Raw genomic sequence first — 22776 nt, forward strand, 5'->3', positions numbered from 1 at the left:
TGAATTTTATGCAGTAAAAAATTCAAATATTAAATTTAATTTTTAGTATTTTTAAAAATTCATTGAAGTCGTATCAGTAATCACATTGTTATATTAAAACCAGAAAACCAGAAATTTTAACTATAAAAATATTGGTACATTGTCTTCTCAATTTTAACTATTTTTTATGTCCTATTTTTCAAAAGTAATTCTAGAAATAAAAAGTTTAAATATTGAATTTCATACGGTAAAAAAATCAAATTTTAAATTTAATTTTTAGTATTTTTAAAAAATTATTAAACTCGAGTCTTTAAAATCATAGTAATAATAAAAACATTGGTACAATATCTTCTCACTTTTTACTATTTTTATAACCTTTTAGAATAATATTTTTGCAAAAATAATTTTAGAAATATATAGTTCAAATATTGAATCTTATGCAGTAAAAAATTTAAATATCAAGTTTCATTTTTAGTATATTAAAAAAATCATTAAAGTCGTTTCCTTAATATCATTGTAACAATAAAATTTAGAAATTATTATACCAGTATTTTTAATTATTTTTTATAACAGTTTAGCATAACGATTTTACAAAAGGTTTATTGGAAATAAAAAGTTTAAATATTGAATTTTATACAGTGAAAAATTCAAATTTTAATTTTATTTTTAGTATTTTTAAAAATTCATTAAAGTCGTGTCTGTAATAACATGGTTATGTTAAAATTTAGGAACAATTGAACCAGTATTTTCAACTATTTTTTAAAACATTTTATAACAATATTTTAGAAAACTAATATTGCAAATAAAAATCATAAATATCGTACTATATGCAGTATAAATTCCAGGTATTAAATTTCATTAATTGTATTTTCAAAAAATAATTAAATTGTGGAAGAATATAATAAATTCTTATATTACAATTTAGAACACATTGTATCACTATATTCGACGATTTTTAAAACATTTTGGAACAATATTTTGTCAAAAATAATATTGCAAATAAAAAGTTTAAATATTGACTTTTGTGTAGAAAAAATTACAAATATTAAATTTCATTTTTAGTATTTTTAAAAAAATAGTTGAAATTGTGGTAGATTCCACTTGGATTCATCACATAATAGCCTAAATGTTTATAACAATTTTTAAAATTTAAAAATTATAAAAATTTATATCTGTCACAGAATGCAATTTTATGAATTGTTCAATACGTTTAAAAAAAATTATACACATAAAATTTAAATAATCAAACTTAAGAATTTCTCGAATTCATATAAATTTACATGAGTGCAACATTTTTTAAAACATTTTAAAATTTTTTCCAAATGTTAAAGAAATGTTAAACACTAAATTTGTTCAATTTCCCAAAAATCTGAAGTCAAAATTGATTTAATATATTTTAAAAAAATATTTAAATCGGGGTTACTCATGGAGTCAAATGTGCTTCATCCTAGAATTAAACCTAGGAGTACTTTTACGAGCTAGAACTAGTGGCGCCTCTATATAGACATTATGTATATGATTGTTCGAGGGAAATTAGAAATAAAAAAAAGTTAATAACAAAAAAAAATTAATGTATAAAAATTTTATTGGCTCGGAATTTTAAATTGAATATATTCAAAAAATTAACAAAAATTAAATCTTGAATAAGACTTTTATATCGTCGCAAATTTGCTTAAATATTTTTTAAAATATATTAAAACACTATTTAAGTAAAAATTTTGAATTGAGTATACTAAATATATATTGGTTCTATATTAAGCAAATTAAATAAAATTAATTAATTTTTTAACCTAATAAATTATATTACTCTTAAAATATTATTTACAATTACTCCTTTCCCCTGACTGCAAAAAATTCTTTACTGACTACCTAATAACTATAATACAAAAACTGCCAAAAACGCAGCCAAAAAACCACTAAGCACCACCGACGACAACTTTGATGCTCCTGAAATATGCGGCAATTTTTCCACATCATAACTCAACTCTGCATTTTCTGCAAAAACGTAACTTCTAGTACCGGTATGGGCACGTAAAATCCTGTAATTAACCTCGTTTCTGTTAACATAACCTGCTACGAAATTTTGGAGCCTATTGATGACGACGTAGAGGTACCCATTTTCGTCGAAACCCATTCCGTCAACCCATTGGATAAAGGTTTGGTCCTTGGAGATGATCCTTTGGCCTGATGAGAAGGGTTCTCGGGAATCCCACATTGCGATTGCGTGTTCGCCCAAAAGTCCGTAGTAAAGGATACCTTCGTTGTCCATTATCATGCCGTCGGTTTGGGAGGCTTTGATGCCCACATCAGCAACCAGGGTGCGAAGAAATCCTTGGTCGGAGGATAAAGATTCGTTTCGCAAAATGTGTACAGGCATTGCGTATAGGTGAAAACTGGTTAAAGGACAGTAGTAGACGACTCTGGTGCCGTCTTCACGACTGCCTAAAGCTATTCCATCGATGTTTATAGGGAAACTTATGCTCGTACCATTGACTACTAAGTTGACTGCGTTTCTGGCAGCGCGCATAGAATTCGGTTCGCGTACTTTCCAGGCTCTATCAGCCAACAAACTGTAAACAACTATACCAGGATCAGCACCACTGTTGTCAGTTATATAAGCATAACCACCATCCACAACAATTTTGTTCAAATAACTAGCATTTGTTTTAACCACGTACTCGCTAAAAGTATGCCTTCTCACCACCTGGCCGTCTCTGTTCAAATCCAAAAGCACCAACTTAGGTCTACACCTCATACTAGGGTTGTTGGTTAAAGTTTCCGTACGTCCTGCATCCACAACCCACATAATACCCCTATTATCTATAGCAATACCTTGGACAAACTGCAAAGCATTACAGTCACCTTTACGATTCATTTCCCAACTAGGGAAGGGTTCTAAGGGCGGATCGGTGCGCCCAAATCCAATCTCCGGTATCCAGGCCAAAGTTGCAGGAACACCTGGTTTCATCCTGGGAACCGTCACAAAAATCCTGTTACCATAAGGCTTGACATCCGACAACAAATTATTCTCCGGAATATACGATTGATTCAACAAATATTGTTCGCGTATTGAAGGATCAGGCCACCTGAAGTCTAACACGCGCCATTCTAAAACCACACGGAACTGACTTTGTTGACGTTCGATTGGAAATTGAGCGAACACTGTAGCACTTAAAGCAAAACCTAGTACTAGGTAACACAAACCCATGTTTAAACTATTTTTTACTATTTTTTTACCACGATGTTTCCACTTGGTAGTCTGGTAATTGACTGAATTCGCAGCCAAGTGCGCGCCCGTATTTATAACCTCAGAAGCGTCATCGGCGCATTTTGCGCGTCGCGAACTCCATTATAATATAACAATATCGTATTCGGCTTTAAGTAAAATATTTATATAATAATATTTTATATGTACGAGTAATGTTTTTATTTAAGAAAAACGAGGTGTTATCGCTGGTTTGCCGAGAAAATGTTTTGGTAAGAAAATTATAAACGGATTAATCATACCTGTAATTGTTCGGCTGTGTATTTTTTTAAATGGATTAGTGTGATTTATATTTCATAATAAATGACTCATTAATGTTGGGTATATTGTTTTGGAACTGATTTGGCACGAGTAATTGAGAAAAAAAAAATTCTGAATCGTGCAAACAAATTTCTGAAAAACTATTATAATATATTAGGTTGTCAAATATCTCCCTTCCGCCTTTTTGTATTATAAACCAAGAGCAAAAAAGCGGAAGGGAGATATTTGACAACCTAATATTTATAAAATTTCATACTAAATGAGAAATTGATGACTAATCCTAACATTGTACCTAGCTAAACAAAGTTATTGCAACTTCATGTTTCCAGAAATATGTCATTTTTAAGAAGCTTTTCAGAGTACACTGGTTGTGCAAATTTTTTGAAATTTTGACAAATATATCTTTAATACATGCAAAAACATATTGCATACTTGACAGCACTTGAGATATTTGACAACCTAATATATATATATTAGGGCCGGTCGTTTTAAGGGTCACTTAGACACATATGATTTTCAGATACTAGGGACCAAAATAAGATACTTTGCTTAAGAATCCATACCCCTGAAATGAATTCTGACCCAAAAATAAGGGTTGAATGTTGAAAAACCCCTCAGGCAAGTCCCAGGGGATAAACCACGGGCACTCTAAATGGATCAAAATAGAATTTTTCAAATTTCAACCCTTATTTTTGGGTCAACGCACGAGACATCAGAATTCATTTTAGATTTGTGGTTTCTTCAGCAAAGTATCTTATTTTGATCTCTAGTATCCGAAAATCATATGTAATCATATATATATATAATCATAATTATCTTATAATTGCTTAATTATCCATGAGTTTACTAGATTTTTCTTCAACCCAATTAATTATGTACTGATGAAGTGACTTACATAATAACTCACCAGATTGTCTTCTATCAATTTTTTTATAATTATTTTAATTATATTGCAATTTAATTAGCAACCCAATAATTTACGGATGACTTTTTGACATCAAATAAAAATTATTATTGAATATATTTATGAAATTACTGGATTTCTGTGTTAATCTATTAATTTTCAAGATTGTACTTGAGTTTCATTGAATTTACTTGATGGCATATTTTTATATAATTTCCTTCATTTTCTATCAAATTTATTAGCTTATTTTTCAATGATTCATTTTATTTTTATCAACTTCTTTAATTTTGAATTTGATTTTTTTTGTGAATTTTCTCAATTTTATTCAATTATTTTGATTATCCATTGATTAGAATGATGTTTTATATAAATATACTTAATTTCATTAATTGTTTTGATTATCCATTAACCCAATTGATTTTTTTATGAATCTACTTAATTTTAATCAATTTTTTGGGTTATCCATTAATTTCATTGGTTTTCTATGAGTCTACTTAATTTATTTCATCTTAATACATTTTCATTACTTTAATCAATTGTTTTATTACTTGATTATCTACTAATGAATAACTCACCAGATTGTCTTCTATCACTTTTTTAAAATAATTATTTTAATTATATTTAAATTAAATTAGCAACTTAACAATTTCCATTACTAATGACTTTTTGACATCAAATAAAAATAATTAAAGAATATTTTTATTAAATTACTGGATTGCAGTTTTTATCAAAAATTAAATTTACTCAATTTTAATCAATTTCTTTAATCATTCATAAACGTAAATGATTTTTTCATGAATCTACTTGATTTTAATCATTTTTTTCGGATTATCCATTAATTTAATTGCTGTTTCTATGAATCTACTTGATTTTAATCAATTTTTTCGAGTTATCCATTAATTTAATTGATTTTCTATGAATCTACTTAATTTTAATCAATTTCTTTGATTATCCATTAATTTGATTGATTTTTTATATGAAATTATTTAACTTAAATTATTTTTTTTATTATTCATCAACTTATGTGATGTTTTATAAATCTACTCAATTTTTAATAAAAATTTTCCATCCATAAATTAGAAAAAAATTATTAATGATTTTATGATTTTATAAAACTTCGATGATCTATTAATATACTTTGATATTCATTAATTTAAAAAATTATTCATCAATTTATTTCGATCGATCGATCGATCGATTTTCCATCAACTTTTCATAAACTCGCTTTAAAATCCATTAATGCACTTGATTATTCATGAATTCAAATAACTTGTAATGAATTCTTTTAGTTCATTAATTTATTTGATCTTTCATTATTTAGATATTCCATTAATTAATTAATTAATTTTGCTGTCCATTAATTTGATCAGTTAATTCTGCATAAATATTTTATGGAATTATTCTTTTATTCATTAATTTACTTAAATAACTACCAATGTACTTGATCATCCAATAATTTACTTTCTTATTCATTAAATTTATAATTTTGTTTTCCATCCATTAATTTACTTCATTAATTAATTTTTAAATTCAAATTTACTTCGAATAATGTATTTGATTATCTATTAATGTAGGTAAATGAAGTTTGTCAATTAACTCAATTATCTATTAATTTATTTGATTTTTTGTTGTTTTCATGTTTCATTAATTTTCTTTGCTCTTCATTAATTTGATCAATTATTCATTAATTTACTTCAATACCTCCATTAATTAAAAAAAATCCATTAATTTATAATACATTTCTCATTAATTTGCTTGCTTTATCTTATTCTTTATTTATTTTTTTTTACTCATTTATCCATTAATTTAATGAACTATTTTGATATAATTTGTTAATTTATCATTAATTTCATTTACTAATTATATTTTTTATTATCTTCTATTATAATTTGTTTAATTTGTTATGTTATGAATATACCAAAATATCCATTAATTTAGTTTATTATTTATCTTAACACTTTGTTGAATTTTTTTAGATCTTTATTACTTACTTTATTATTTATATACTTCAATATTCATTAATTTACCTGTTTAAAAATTATTTTATTGGATTTTTCGATTTACTCTGTTTATTATTTAATAATTTACTTAATCATCCATTACTTTACTAATTTTTACTAATTTTTTTATTATATTATGATTAATATCTTTATTATTTAAAAATGTATTTCAGTATTTATTAATCAGTTTCAGATTAAACTTGTTTAATCAATAATTTATTTAACTTTCTATTATAATTTTTATCATCCAGTATTCCACTAAATTATCTATTAATTTTCCGCATTCATTAAATTACTCTATTATCTATTATTTATTATCAATTGAATAGAAACAAACAAATAGATAAATATTTAATTAAATTGATAAATTAATTATAAATAATATAAATTCATATAAATCAACTAGACGTATAAATAAACAAAAAATACAATAATAAATGATAAAAAAAATAAGTCAATGGATAAAGGATAATAAAGTAAAAGTAATAATATTAAACAATTATTTAATACAGTAAATTAATAGACATTTTTTTAAATAATTAATTAATTAATTAAATTAATTTTAAATTTTTAATTGAGCAAATTTATAACTAGTCAATTAAATTAATTAATACGTTATTAAATTTGCACATGTTTAAGTAAATTAAGGGATGATTGTGCAAAATAATGGATGTTTAAGAAATTTATTGTATAATAAAAAAAAACTAAATATAGTCAAATAAATTATGAGAATATTAAATAAATACGTATATATTACAATGACTAAATTAATAAAGTAAATTACTGCATAATAATCACAACTAAGTAATTTAATGGATAATAAAATAAATTAATAATTAATACAGTGATTTATTAAATTATCTCTAAAATCACAAATTAATTAAAATATTTTTTGAATAATTGATTAAATTATTTAATACGAAATTAAATTTGCAAATGTTCGAGTAAATTAAGGGATGATTGTGAAAAATGATGTTTAAGAAAATTAATGTATAATTTAAAAAAAACTAAATAGAGTCAAATAAATTATGAGAATATTAAATAAATTTGTATATATTACAATGACTGATTTAATAAAGTAAACTAATGGATAAATCATAACCAAAAAAAATCATATAAATAATAATTAATTCACTAAATCACAAATCAAGAAAATTTTTATTAAATTATTCAATACCAAATTAAATTTGTACATGTTCAAGTAAATTAAGGATTAAAAATTAAAGGATATTTTAAAAAATTTATGGATAATGAAAAAAACTAAATACAGTCAAATAAATTTTATAATATTTTAATGAGTATATAAATAAATAAGTCACAACTAAGTAATTTATTGGATAAGAAAATAAATTAATAATTAATACAGTGAATTAATTGACAATCTTTAAAATCTTAAATTAGTTGAAATACTTTTTGAATAATTGATCAAATAAATTAATATCAAATCAAATTTGCAAATGTTCAAGTAATTTAAGGGATGAACAAAATTGAGGAATAATAAAAAAATTAATGGATAATAAAATAAATTTGCAAATATTGAAATAAATTACTTTATGATGAAGTAAATTATTAGAGAACTGAATTAAGAAATAAATAAAGTGAATATAGAGAAATTAATGCAAATTTTCGACTTGTTCATGCTCAGAATAATTTCACGTACCAGCAACTTGCCAAGAATAGGTCAAATAAATATTTTTCAATCAATATAAAACCGGAAACTAATGTTTATATCTACATACAAATATATATAATATTATTTCAACAAATGTCCTTGATTCTCGCCCACGACATGTTTTTATTCATAATCGATTCGATCTATTAACAGTTTACAAATCGATATCGAGATAATATTTATATCGAATAATTTTAAACAATTTCGTCGAATGTTTTTAAAAATAGATGTTTTGTGCGTTCAGGTGTCCGAACAAAAATTATTGAAAATTTGACACAATTCCATTTGTTAAACAAACAAGGAGATAAAATACGAATTTTTTGTTTGTTGAATTAAATAATATAGGTTGTCAAATATCCGCTTCCGCTTTTTTGCTCTTGGTTTATAATACAAAAAGGCGGAAGGGAGATATTTGACAACCTATTATATGATTGGATTGTAGAACACAAATTTATTATCTATGACTTTCTGGATTATCTATGTATTATTTTATTTTCAATTCACAACGTTTTTATTCTTGTTTAAAAATTTACTTTGATAACAGAGCAAGCATTTCTTAAAGAGACCCAAATTTTTCTGTTTTCTGAATACCAAATTTTTTTCCGGATGAATGAAAAATTGAATTATATAACAGAATATAGTAAATGTGTATATATGTATAATATAATATGATTTATCTCTCATGTGATGGCATTATATATGAGTTCTCATTAGATTCTGATGGCAATTAGTGAGTCAATTTACTCGGAAATCACAAGGGCAGGGTTATTACTTGACGCATCCATTGACTAAAATGACGACAAACTTGTTTTATTATTGTTCCAGAAATATTCATAGAACTAGAACAATTGTAAAATAAATTATATTTTATATCATATTTAAAAAATTCTCATGTCATGATTATAATAAAGCGTTCAGTATGACTAAGTCATAAGGGTTGACCGCCCTTCAAATTTTATTTAATTTTTTGGACCAAATTGTGTCACTCAGAAATGTGAAAATTTAGAGCTGAATGTGTGTTTTAATTACAAATTATAAAAAAATTAAGTATAAGTCTTTTTTTATAATTTGTAATTAAAAAGCACCTTCAGCCCTGAATTTTTACAGTCCTACCACAAACCCTTTTAGTAATTTTCAGTAGTAATTTTTTTTTTAATTTCTTATTTACTTTGAATAGTAATAAAATTATTCATAACTATTTTTTTATTATTTTATCCAAGTATGATTTAGTTTATTACAATGCAAAATACATCTTATAAACTTCCTTGAAATAAACTTCTATATGAACTTGAATTGAATGAACTTATAAATAACCTGTGAGCAAATCTAAATTTAAAATTCAGATGATAATAATATTATGATGTCATTGGACATGTGTTAAATCATACAATAAATTATATAAACAAATATATATATATATATATATATATATATATATATATGTATATATATGTATGTATATAAAATAAAAATCATTTGTGTGTAACTAGTATTAACTTATTCAGAGATATTAAAAAAATATTTAATTAAAAATTTTGCCTTAAAGGTATTATCAAGTACTATTTTATATCCATTATAATGAATCTAGAGATATTTTTTTTATATTCTTTTTAAATGAATTTCTGAGGTTTTCATATTTTTTCATATTTTTTTCATATTTTTTTGGTGTATAAAAGTTTTTCACAATTAATGTGATTACATTTTTTTCTTTTGTTCATAATGATAATTTTATTTTTGTTTTAATTTTTTTTGAAATAATAAGCATATTGGTTATTTAATTAAAAATGCATTAATAAACATTGGCTTTCATAATTTTTAAAAATAAATATTTAAACCATAAGATTTTCTTTATATGAGTTTTTTTTGTTCATACTTAGACAAATATTTTTTTTGTAAAGTTTTATTAATTTTTTTGTCATAAATTTTTTACAAACTATTATAACTTTTATAGCTAATTGTTTATAACAATTATTGCATTATTTGTACAATAAAATAAAAATTTTGTTATGTAATCTTGGAATGCACAAGCCTTGCTCTATCAAGGTGGATTACTTTACTTTTATAGACAAAGAGCTGGAAAGATAAAATAATTGTTAAAAAATATAAAAATTATTATAGTTTTGATTCTAAAATTTCTATATATTGTACCTTGATGTACCTACTATTACTACAAATGCTAAAATGTATAAATTTTTGGTTACAAAATAATAAATAAATCTTATTTTGACTCAATTACCTGAAGTTGTAGGTACTTCCTGAGAAAAACTGCAAGATTTAGAAATTGTTAAAAAATATGAAAACTGTAGTTTTGAATCTGAAATTTTTACACGATATATTTTGATGTTTATACTATAACAACAAATACTAAAATTTTAGAATTTTTCATTCTAAAATATTATATAAATATTATTTCAACTCAACTACCTGAAAGTGTAGGTGCTCTTTGTAAAAAACTGCAAGATTTAGAAATTGTTAAAAAATATAAAATATATAATTTTGAATCTGAAATTTTTACACAATATACTTTGATATGTCTACTATACCAACAAATACTAAAATTTATGAGTTTTTCATTACAATTTAATATATAAATATAATCTCAACTCAACTACTTAACTCTTGTTGTAGGAACTCTGTGAAAAAAACAGCACGAGTTTAGAAATTGTAAAAAAATATAAAATATATAGTTTTAAATCTGAAAATTTTACTCAATATACTTAGATGTATCTACTATAACAACAAATATTAAAATTGACGTATTTTGCATTGAAAACCAAAATATAAATAATTTTTGGAATAAGGTACACAAAATTATACTCCTTGCAATACAAGACTTTAAAAAATCTATTTAAAACAAATTGCAGTTTTAAACCAAATTACATGAAGTTTTTACTATACATGATTAAGTGTATCTACTTTTGTAGCAAATACTAAAATTTACGTATTTTTGAATACAAAAATTAGTAAACATTAATTTCTAGCCAGGTTACTTAAAAATTTAATTTTTGCAAATTCCAATGTAGAAATTGTTAAAAAAATATAAAGTTCAAATTTATTATATTCATATGCATATCATATATATCATATACACTAAATTATATTTTACTTATAATATTTCTTTTACAAATAAGCATAGACTTGTAATTCTTAATTTTTTGTACAAAATGCCATTGAACTAGTTATCAATAATTATCAGTAATTAAACATTTATTATAAACCGAACCATGTTGAATGCATATAAAAACATAATAAATGTAATTTAAACAATTATTAATTATTTTTCAAGCACTTTATTTTATTTTTTTCATCGTCGAACAAAAATGAGTCATGTGAATTCGTTACGTGAATTGACTTGTTATTAGAAAAACATGAATGAATCAGATTTTTAAAACACATCATACAAATGCAATCGATTTCCTGTTGGAAATTTACATATATACATTAGATAAGGTTTTAATGAATTACTAACACTTGTGGTAATTATTTTTAGAAGTTTTAACGAGCTCATAAGACTACTAAACGCGTATTCAGTACCTAATGCAAATTTTGTGATTTTTATTTAACCTAACGTGTGGTTATAAAATTAATCAAAAAATACAATAACTGTAGTTAAAGGTCTAAAATTTTTACACATTATACTTTAATATGTCTACTTTGAAATCTAGTACAAAAAACTACTTGTTTATAACTACAAAGTAAAATATAAATATATTTACAACAGAAGATAATCTAATCAGAATTTTATAATTTTGGTACTCTCGGGTCCCCAATTCTTAAAATATATTTTTTTCAAGCAACTTGCAAAAGGCAATGTGTCTTTTACACCCAGTTTTACATATTTCCTGAATATCTTTTTGTAAAAAACACCAGATTTTTGTTATAAATCATTTAATAACACGCCACGTTTACCTCAATGTTACAATTCTAATTCTCTGTGCAAAATCGTGTAATTTCACACAAAGATTTGTCCCTGTTCTTGAGTTTGTTGTTATTGTTAATAATAATAATAAAAGAAACAACTGAGGATTTGTTGTTATGTGATGTGAATATTTAAGTATAGAAGTATTTATTTGTATATGTGTATATTATAATAGATGTATGTATTCGCTACAGATGACATTATAGACGAGACTTAATGAAACTGATATTTTTTTAAAGAAAAATAAATTAAAATTAGATAATTTTGTGCTATGATTTTGAAATTTTAGTATGTCATTTTTGAAGGTGTATATAATAATTTGTAGTATAAAAATGTATAGGTTTTCTAAGAAAAAATGTTAGAAATTAATATCTAAACAAAAATTATACACGCAACTGAAGACATGAAATCTTGAATTTTGTGACAAAAAATAGATAAAATTAGTTATAATTGTGGGATAATAAAGAAATTTGAGTATGATAGTTCTTAATATTTATGTAATCATATACTTTATTAAAATTTATATAATTTCTAACAAAATATGTTAGACATTAATATTTTGAACAAAAATCTCGCGCGCAACTGAGATTGTATGAAGTATTTGACTTTTGAGAAAAAATAAGATAAAATTAGATAATTTTGTGCTATAATTTTTAAATTTTAGTATGTTATTTCTTAAGGTATCTACATTAATATCTGGTATAAAATTACACATGTTTTCTATCATCACTGATGATGATTCAATAAGTATTCAACTCTTGAGAAAAAAGTAGTATAAAATCGGATAGAATTGCTCTAAAACCCTCAAATTTTAGTATGTTATTAATAAATATATTTAGAATTATGTGTAGTATTTAGAAATATATACTGTGTAAGAAAAATTAATAAAAATTGATATTTTAAGTCCCAAATGTAAGATTTAAAAGCTTCGAATTCAAAATCTTCGCAAAATCAAACCGCTTAAAGTACGACTTTGAAAATTTAACAGTTTAATTATTGATATGTGATGTGCATATATATGAATATATATATATATATATATATATATATATATATATATATATATAATAAAGTTTGACGTATTTGCAAAGTAGCCATGAAATGAAGGCTTTGTAAAATCGTTTAAGACAAAACTAAGGTGTGGATTGTCTTCTTTGCACTTATTGCATTTAAATTATTACACTAATATATACATACATATATATTGTACAAATTTACATATGCATTACTTAACAAATCCTACAAATTTGTAAGAGATGTAATAATTTCACAAGTATCAGAGAAAGTTGTTTGTTTTGTAGAATATCGATAATTATAATAAGTAAAATTTATTAAAATACTCTTGTTCATGCTACGTTGGTAAAATTTTTGTATATCATAGCTTAATGTGTCTACTATAATATCTAATACTAAAATTTATATTTTTTTACAACTATTTGAGATATTTACATTTTTTACGACTAGTACCCAAACGCCAAATAAGTATATTTATGTATTCTGACGTCATATAAGAAACGTATTATAGGTTTTAGTTTGAATCATTTATTTAAATACATTTGTTTATTTTAAGATGTTGAAATTTTTGTATATAATAGCCCAATATGTCTGCTTTAATACCTAATACTAAAATTTGTATGTTTTCTCACAAATATTCGAGATATTTACATTTTTTTTCAAGAAAAGTGCCCGAACGCCATAAATGTAAGTGTTCTGTTTGAATAATTTATTAAAATACTTCCATTTATTTTAAGATGTTGAAATTTTTGTACATAATAGCTTGATATATCTACTTTAATATCTAATACTAAAATTTATATCCTTTCTCACAAATATTTGAGATATTTAAAATTTTCAAAGGAAACTAAACGAACGCCATAACGATCTTCATATAAGACTTATATAATCTTATCGTCATATAAGAAAAGTAGAGATTAAAATTTTTATTAAAATAGTTTTGTTCATTCTAAAATGTTACAAAATTTTTATGTTATATACCAGTATATCAACTATTATATAAAATATTAAAATTGATACATTGTCTCACAAATATGTGAAATATTTATGATTTTATGAGAGTGGTACAAAAACTTCAACATATTCCTGGAAGTTTGAGATAATAATTAAAATAGTTCTATTTACTCTACAATATTTATATTTTAACTAAATATACTTTGTTACGTCTATTATTTTATAACGTGTTAAAATATGTATGTCATTTTATAAATATTGGAATTATTTATATTTGTACGAGAAAAGTACTCATATTGAAAAATTTGAGGTGTTTTTTTTAATTTTTTTCAAACATTTTTTGTACGTTGTAGAATGCTGAAATTTCAATATATCATACCTTAATATATGTGTTTTAATTTAAAACAATAAAATTTAAATGCTTTCTCAGAAATATTTTGAATATTTTTGAGAAACACATCTTCAACAACATCTTAACATCCACAGGCAGATAAGTCGTTAAAGGAACGTTTTTACATAATTTTTAAAAATATTTCTATAATACTTCATATAATATAATATAATATAATATAATATATAATACTTCAAAATATCTATTTTAATATGATGTATTATAAATTATATGTGTTCTCACAAATTTTTTAGATATTTATAATTTCATGAGTAACTACAAGAAAGTTTTGATCATCTTTACCAGTCTATGAAGTGGGTTGGGGAATAAAATAATTTAAATAAGTTCTGTTTGTTTTAGATTCTTAATATTTTTATACATGACCCTTCAATATATTTATTTTAGTATAAAAAAATAAAAAGTATGTTTTCTCACATATATTTTAAATATTTATGATTGTATCAAAAAAGTACGTGGACCATCATAAAGTCAATGGTGCACGTCGACATTTTGTTAATTTTTTTTAAATTTTAAAATAGTTAGGTTTGATATAAATTTTAAATTTTAAAATAGTTAGGTTTGATATAAATTGCTAAAAATTAAATATGTTATACCTCATTATGTCTACAACTGCTCTAATAAATAAAATTAGTCAATTATCAATACATATTTAAAATATTTAGCATTACAACACAAAGCTCATAAATTTGTCACGTGGGTTTGAAGAACCAAATTGAATACAACCTCAATGATTTATATATAATTATTATTATCAAAATTGCACTTTGAATGCAAATCTCTTAATTTAAAACAATAAAAGACATTTATCTTTAACAGTTGCATAATTTTAACTAAACAATATGGTTAAAGTAGTCGAAAGTGATGTGAATACAAAATGCTCATTAAATATATAAGAACTGGGTTAAACGTTTCTTAGAGATAACTTAGGACAAGACTATCACTTTTCATTCTTTTGTTTTCGAAAATAAACAACAAAAAATACACAAAACAAACAAATAAATGGAAATATTTAAATACGACAAACACTAAAAAATACATACAAAAAAACGTATAGGTAGACAGACAGGTGTGTTATTTTGATAAAATTTCAATAGGAATTGAAAACATTATTGTTCACTTAAAGTAGACAAAATGAGAATGAATATATTTCAGAAAAAATGTATATGAAATATACATTTTCATGGTTTCTAAAAATTAGTAAGATATTAACTAAAAACATTTTTATATACAAAATTTTTATGCAATATGAAATTATGAGTACACGTACGATTTTGGTTGCAAGTACAAATATCTCAAATATTTGTAAGGAAAGTAATACTTTTTTATAATTCGCATCAAAATAGATGTTTTAACAAATAACATATTAAAATTTTAATATTTTATTTCAAACAGAACTATTTTAAAAAATTATAAAAATTTTGCTTGCACAAACTGGTTTAGGTATATGTAATTCATGTGCATTTCTTTCATATTTTTTTAAATTTGTTAGAATACACACATTTTTTATAATTTTACACTAAAGTAAATCTTTATAGGTATGTTGTGTTAAATTATCATATTTATTCAGAGCTTGAAACTAATATTAAAAAATTAAGTCATTTAAATTTAATACTTATTAAGAACTATCGAAATTTAGGAAATGAGTGCGATTAAGAGTATAAATATCTCAAATATTTGTTAAAAAACATACAAATTTTATAATTTTATATTAATATAGATATATGTAAGTATACTGTATTGAATTTTCATAATTGTAGGAAGAACGGAACTATATTAGTTAATTTAAACAAATTAAGAAAATAGTACTAGAATGTCTGGTGTAGGATTGTCATAGAATAAAAGTATAAATATTTCAAATATTTGTTATAAAGTATACTGATTTAATTATTTTATATTAAATTAGATATATTATAGTATACACATTTAAAATTTCAATAGTTTAAAATAAACGGAACTATTTTAATTAATTTAAGCTATTTAAGCAAATTTAGTACTAGATAAATTGGTACAAAATGACCGAATGACTAGATAAATCGGTACAAAAACGTCATTGAATAAAAGTATAAATATCTCAAATATTTGTTAGAAAGTATGCGAATTTTATAATTTTATATTAATATAGATATATGTAAGTATACTGTTGTGAAATTTCATATCTGTAAAAAGAACGAAACTATATTAATTAATTTAAACAACTTAAAAAAAATAGTTCTGGTGTCAGCAGATAAAAATATAAATATATCAAATGTTTGTTAGAAAGTAAACTAATTTTATTATTTTACATCAAAGTAGATATATTATTATATACACAATTAAAATTTCAATAGTGTGAAATAAACGGAACGGAACTATTTTAATTAATTTAAGCTATTTGTTTAAATTTAGTACTATGACTAGATAAATGGGTACAAAAGCGTCTTTGAATAAAAGTACAAATATCTCAAATATTTATTAGAAAGTATACTGATATTATTATTTTATACTAAAGTAGATATATTAGAGTATACAATGTTATAATTTTAATATATTAGCATTAACCACACTATTTTTAAAATATTTTAAATCATTGTAAAAATTTCAGTACCAGAATAGCTTATATTACGTACAAGAGTATCTTTGATTAAAAGTATGAATATCTCTAATATTTGTAAGAAAGTATACAAATTTCATTATTTAATATTAAATTAGACATATTATAGTATACACAATTAAAATTTCAATAGTTTAAAATAAACGGAACTATTTCAATTAATTTAAGCTATTTGAACAAATTTAGTACTATGACCAGATAAATCGGTACAAAAGCATCTTTGAATAAAAGTATAAATATCTCAAATATTTCTGAAAAAGTATACTGATTTTATTATTTTATACTAAAGTAGACATATTAGAGTATACAATGTTATAATTTCAATATTTTAGCATAAACCTTGCTATTTTTAAAAAAAATTAAACCATTGGCAAAACCTTAGTACTGGAATAGCTTATATTACGTACAAGAGTATCTTTGATTAAAAGTATGAATATCTCTAATATTTGTGAGAAAGTATACAAATTTCATTATTTAATATTAAATTAGACATATTATAGTACACACTATCAGAATTTCAATAGTTTAAAATAAACGGAACTATTTTAATTAATTTAAGCTATTTAAACATATTTAGTACTATGACTAGATAAATCGGTACAAAAGCATCTTTGAATAAAAGTATAAATATCTCAAATATTTGTGAAAAAGTATACTAATTTTATTATTTTATACTGAAGTAGACATATTAGAGTATACAATATTATAATTTCAATATTTTAGCATAAACTTTTCGATATCAAATTTATTTAAACAATTGAGGAAATTTTAATACTGTAGCTTATTAAGTACAAGAGTATATTTGATTAAAAGTATGAATATCTCAAATATTTGTGAGCAAGTATTACTATTTTATAATTTTATATTAAAGTATATACTTTGTAGTATAATTTATTAATATTTTAATATTCTAGAACAAACCAAACTATTTTAATAAATTATCCAAAATACAGCTCAATCGACTTATTTGTCTTTACGATACTCAGGTACCTTTTTCATATAATTATAAATATTTTAAAACTTTGTTCAAACTAATATGTTCTAATAGCTTGTATTAATGTAAATATATAAAAAAATGATTTATTAAAATTTAAACGTTTTATAGCAATCACAACTTAATTAAAAAAATTAGAACATTTTGCTCAAACTATAACCTCTATATAAGTACGCGTACATTTCTTATAAAATTATAAATATCTTAAATAATTGTGAGAAGGCATATAATTTTTAATATTGGATATTATTACAGACATATTGAAGTATAATTTGTGTATACGTATACATTATTCAAAAATCATTACTTTTACTGAAATAACTTTTCCTGATACTGAATTTTACAAAAACACTCTATATTTACAACATTTAAGACTCTATTATTTCTACAGGAGTCCGACTCACATAAAAATAAATTATGTCGATTCATAGATGGGGTTAAGGTTGAATCAACATATTTATTATATTTGTTCTTAATAAATTGAAATAATTACACGTTAAAATGTTAACCTTGTTTCCAAGATTCTCTTGTATTATATATAATTAGCATCTTAAACGAAGACTTATGACTAATTGTAAGTAAATTGTAACATTATTCATTATGTCAAATAATTGTATTTTTGAGTCCTCTTGGAGAAATCTGTGGGCTATATATTTAAATAAATAAATAAACATTTGTGTTAAATTGTATAATAAATGAAGAAATAAAATTGTATTATTATTCAGAAAATATTATTTTTGATGAAAAATTAGTTATACATAAAATTATACATATGAAATATTTAAGACGCTCTAATTCTAGTTGGTGTATTTAAAATATATGAAATCAAATTAATATAATTTATAATAAATGTTCAGCTCATTTTAACAAATTAAAATCTCAGCAATTTGTATTTTAATAAATCTATTTTTATTCCCAATATTAAAATAAATTTGGTTTCTCATAAATTTTCATGATATTTACAATTTTATAAGACAAGCACCCGGGTATCTTAGAAATAATTTGATGAAAGCTAAATGTTCAGATAATTTATTAAAATACTTCTGATTATTTTAAATCACAGTAATCATGATATATTCCACCTTAATATGTCTATAATAAAATGCAATATAAAAAATTTCATGTTTTTTCATAAATTTTTCAGATATTCACAACTTTGTAAGACAAGTACCTGGTTGTCTTGGATATAAATTATTTGATGAAAGCTAAATGTTTAGATAATTTATTAAAATACTTCTGATTATTTTAAATCACAGTAATCATGATATATTCAACCTTAATATGTCTATAATAAAATGCAATATGAAAAATTGCATGTTTTTTCACAAATTTTTAGGATATTTACACTTTTATAAGACAAGTACCAGGTTGTCTTGGATATAAATTATTTGATGTAAGGCAAAAGTTTAGATAATCAATTAAAATATATCCGACTTACTAAATATATGGTAATTGCAATATATTTCTCCTCAATATGTCTATAATAAAATGCAATTAATAAAATTGCATTTTTTTTTTACAAATTTTTAAGATATTTACACTTTTATAAGACAAGTACCAGAATGTCTTGGATATAAATTATTAGATGGAAGACAAAAGTTTAGATAATTAATTAAAATATCTTTGATCACCCAATAATGCGGTGATTGCAATATGTTTCTCCTTAATATGTATATAATGAAATGCAATATAAAGAACTGTATGCTTTTTCACAAATTTTTAAGTTATTTACGATTTTATAAGACAAGAACCAGGGCTTAGATATAATTTATTTGATAAGTTCTTTATATGTATATATATATATATATATATATATATATATATATTAATGTATTTTTTAAGACAAAAGACAAAAATTTATCCTTTTGTTTACAAATTTATATTGTTGTTTCATATTAACAGAAAGAACAACAATTACGTCAGCTCTAAATAGGTGTGGTTTATGAATTTGCCTCTGTTGTACAGGTATAACCTTTATGGTTATTATTGCAAAATTATATTATACACCTGTAAAATTATATATACATATATATATATATATATAATATATATATAAATACAATTGTATTGTTAATAATTCAAAACAGGTTCTTGTTTTTGTCAACAATATCCAACGCATCAACCGAACAAAATATTTTAGTAAAGGTAAAAACTACAGGTGAAGAAGTTCTCAGGTGAAAAATTAGATGCCACTACTATTTAAAATATTTTTTGAATAATTAATTGATAAATTTAAATTATTTTTAAGTACATTAAGACCTTTTAATTTTGAACTTTTTTAAGTACTTTATGACCTTGATATAATGGACCACTTTTTAAGTTAATGATGAAAATTTAGAAATTCAATTTAATTTGCCAAATTAAATATTGTTTTTATTTTATATCTAGTTTATAAAATAAATAACACACAATATTAAAAATCAAGCAAAGTTAATATTTATTAAAATTTATTAAAGCAGATGGCTCATTTTTTGCTCAATTTATAAATTATAATATATGTACACAACTAATACTATTACAATATTTTTTACCTTATTAAATTATTATTTTCTAATTACAAAAAAGTTATTAGTCCAATCTCTCATAGAGATATAACAATCATTAGCCTGTTTGGAATTAGCCTGGCAAACACTTTTTAACCAAAGTTTAAATTTTTCCTGATCCTTATCTATTGCCAAAAATTGTCCTAGCACTGAACTAGCCTAAAAATACACTTATAATTTATATAAATATAAATATATTTATATAAATTTATATTTAAATTAAATAAATATAAAATATTTCTTTATTATTTACCTTAAGATATCCAGCATTTGCCAATCTTTGGGCTAAAACTGAACCAATTCCTGGTAATTCTGTCACCAATTTGTTGCCCATTGGTTCACACACGAAATTTCTGTGTTTTTGGGATGTCGACATGGTAAAAAACTTTTTTTTAAATATTTTTTCACAAAAGTTGTTGTCTAAGGTTTGTTTTATGTATAATTGCAGAGGTTTTTGTAATTTATCAATACGCGATTCGATAAATTGTTATCAGAGGTACCAATAAGTTGTTCCTGGAATTGTGATAATATTATCTAATATGGTAGTCAGATATTTATTTTTAATAGTCATTTAAAGTATTAACTACATTTTTATTATTATTTATATCTTTTTTGCAGTATATATATATATATATACAGTAGAATCCGCTTAGTATGACATCGAAGGGACGCCGAAATCTCGTCATACTAACCGGTCGTCATTAAAAGCGTACTGAAAAAAAACTTTTTAATATGCAAATATGTTACATGTTTCAGTAATTCAAAAGAAAAGCTTATCCAAACGTTTTAATTAAAAATGAAAATGACACATTAAAATTTAATATAAAATAAAATTGACATAGGGTAGGGCGGGGCACAACGGTCCAATTTGACTTACGGTAATTATACTGTCTAAACTCAATGAACGATACATAACATACATAAAAGAAGCATCTATCGAACTATGTTCAGAAAAACTTACATACATACAGGGCCGGATTTAGAAATTTGGCGCCCCGGGGCACTGACAAAAATGCCGCCCCATCCCTGAAATTTTACAAACTTTCGAACTTTTTTTTAAAGCAATCGCGCTGCTTCAGCTGCGAGGGACAAAATATAGAAGCGCGTAAGCGCCGCGTCGCAGTCTATCGGATAAACAATGTTACAGAACTTATATAAATGTAAACAAAATTTATACTTATTATAATATCTTTAAAATATCTGATAATTTAATGTGCACATATCTTATGATCACTTTTGTCCGCCAAATGTTTCTTTTTCAAATTTTTTTTGGATCATCAAAACCGCTAAACCTCCCCTCACAAATTTAAGCAGTTACTTATTCTGTAAATTTTTTTGAATGATATTGGACGCTTTTTTTCTCAAAAACTGAATTATCATTTTTGGCATTTTGGCCCGTATCTTCAAAACAATTGGACATGCCTTAGCCCATAACTAATCAGCACCTTTCCATATCAATATGAATTGAATCATTTAAATCGGTTGATCCGTGTTCTCGAAATCGACTTGAATAATTAAAAAATATTAGATTTATGTATTGATGGGGAGACGTGCTGATTACCTTTTGGTACAGGCAATTACGAAAAATGGTAATTGAGTTTCGATATTTCTTCTCTTCTTTGCAAAAAGTTCATAATTTTCGAAAAATTTCAAAAGATATAAAATGCGTTTTAGAAGCCTTTTTTTTCATTTTTCAATAAAATTTAAGAGCTCTTTATAAATTTTCAGTACGGAATGTTTTAGTAATTTGTCTTAAGGCACTGCCATGAGTTTAAATTTTTTTTCGACGCTATAAGCTTGGAAGTGCACAAATATGTCATTTTAAGAAAGCTCGAGAACTGAAGAACATATTTTTCTTAAACTTTCAGCTTGTTTATGAATCTTTATATTAGCCAAATTGCCAAATTTGATAACTTATTAACCATTTTGATAATTTACATTAGGAGAGGGAGGCAAGGCAAAAAAAATAAATTTTAGTTATCGTTTATTTCAACCCAAATTTTTATGCCTCGTATTATGTTTTGTTCATTATATTTCTTGAAATAAAAAATGTTGTTAAAAAAAGTTGATTATATTGTATAGAATTTTTTTCTCACTATCCAAATTTTGCCGCCCCCCAAAATTTGCCGCCCTGGGCAGTAGCCCCGATTGCCCCTACTGTAAATCCAGCACTGCATACATACGTACATAATTCCTAATTATATAAATATTGTATTTTTTACTATTATTTAAACATTTGGTATCTGACCCATTTTACTTCATATACGGG

At 23.4% G+C, this 22776-nt stretch overlaps 2 protein-coding genes across 2 annotated transcripts; both read right to left on the reverse strand.

Moving 5' to 3' along the window:
• Positions 1-1855: 1855 nt before the first annotated feature.
• LOC113372857 (protein yellow-like) lies at positions 1856-3187 on the reverse strand. The gene has a single exon (XM_026613194.1). It carries the CDS (start codon positions 3185-3187, stop codon positions 1856-1858), a length of 1332 nt encoding a protein of 443 aa, XP_026468979.1.
• A 17193-nt stretch (positions 3188-20380) lies between these two features.
• LOC113373088 (barrier-to-autointegration factor-like) lies at positions 20381-20946 on the reverse strand. The gene is made up of 2 exons (XM_026613412.1): positions 20761-20946; positions 20381-20666 (listed from the first exon to the last, which is right to left on the reverse strand). Exons 1-2 carry the CDS (start codon positions 20881-20883, stop codon positions 20508-20510), a joined length of 282 nt encoding a protein of 93 aa, XP_026469197.1. The 5' UTR covers positions 20884-20946; the 3' UTR covers positions 20381-20507.
• Between the last annotated feature and the right edge of the window lie 1830 nt (positions 20947-22776).

This window comes from Ctenocephalides felis, unplaced genomic scaffold (assembly GCF_003426905.1).
Source record: "Ctenocephalides felis isolate EL2017-DRISC unplaced genomic scaffold, ASM342690v1 CF-g0.4_SCAFFOLD_01604, whole genome shotgun sequence".
Classification (NCBI taxonomy): Eukaryota; Metazoa; Arthropoda; class Insecta; order Siphonaptera; family Pulicidae; genus Ctenocephalides; species Ctenocephalides felis.

Coding starts and splice junctions, on each gene's coding strand:
- LOC113372857 (XM_026613194.1), bottom strand. CDS start 3,187: ATGGGTTTGTGTTACCTAGTACTAGGTTTTGCTTTAAGTGCTACAGTG.
- LOC113373088 (XM_026613412.1), bottom strand. CDS start 20,883: ATGTCGACATCCCAAAAACACAGAAATTTCGTGTGTGAACCAATGGGC. Junction 20,667..20,760: donor CAAATGCTGGATATCTTAAG/GTAAATAATAAA, acceptor GTGTATTTTTAG/GCTAGTTCAGTGCTAGGACA.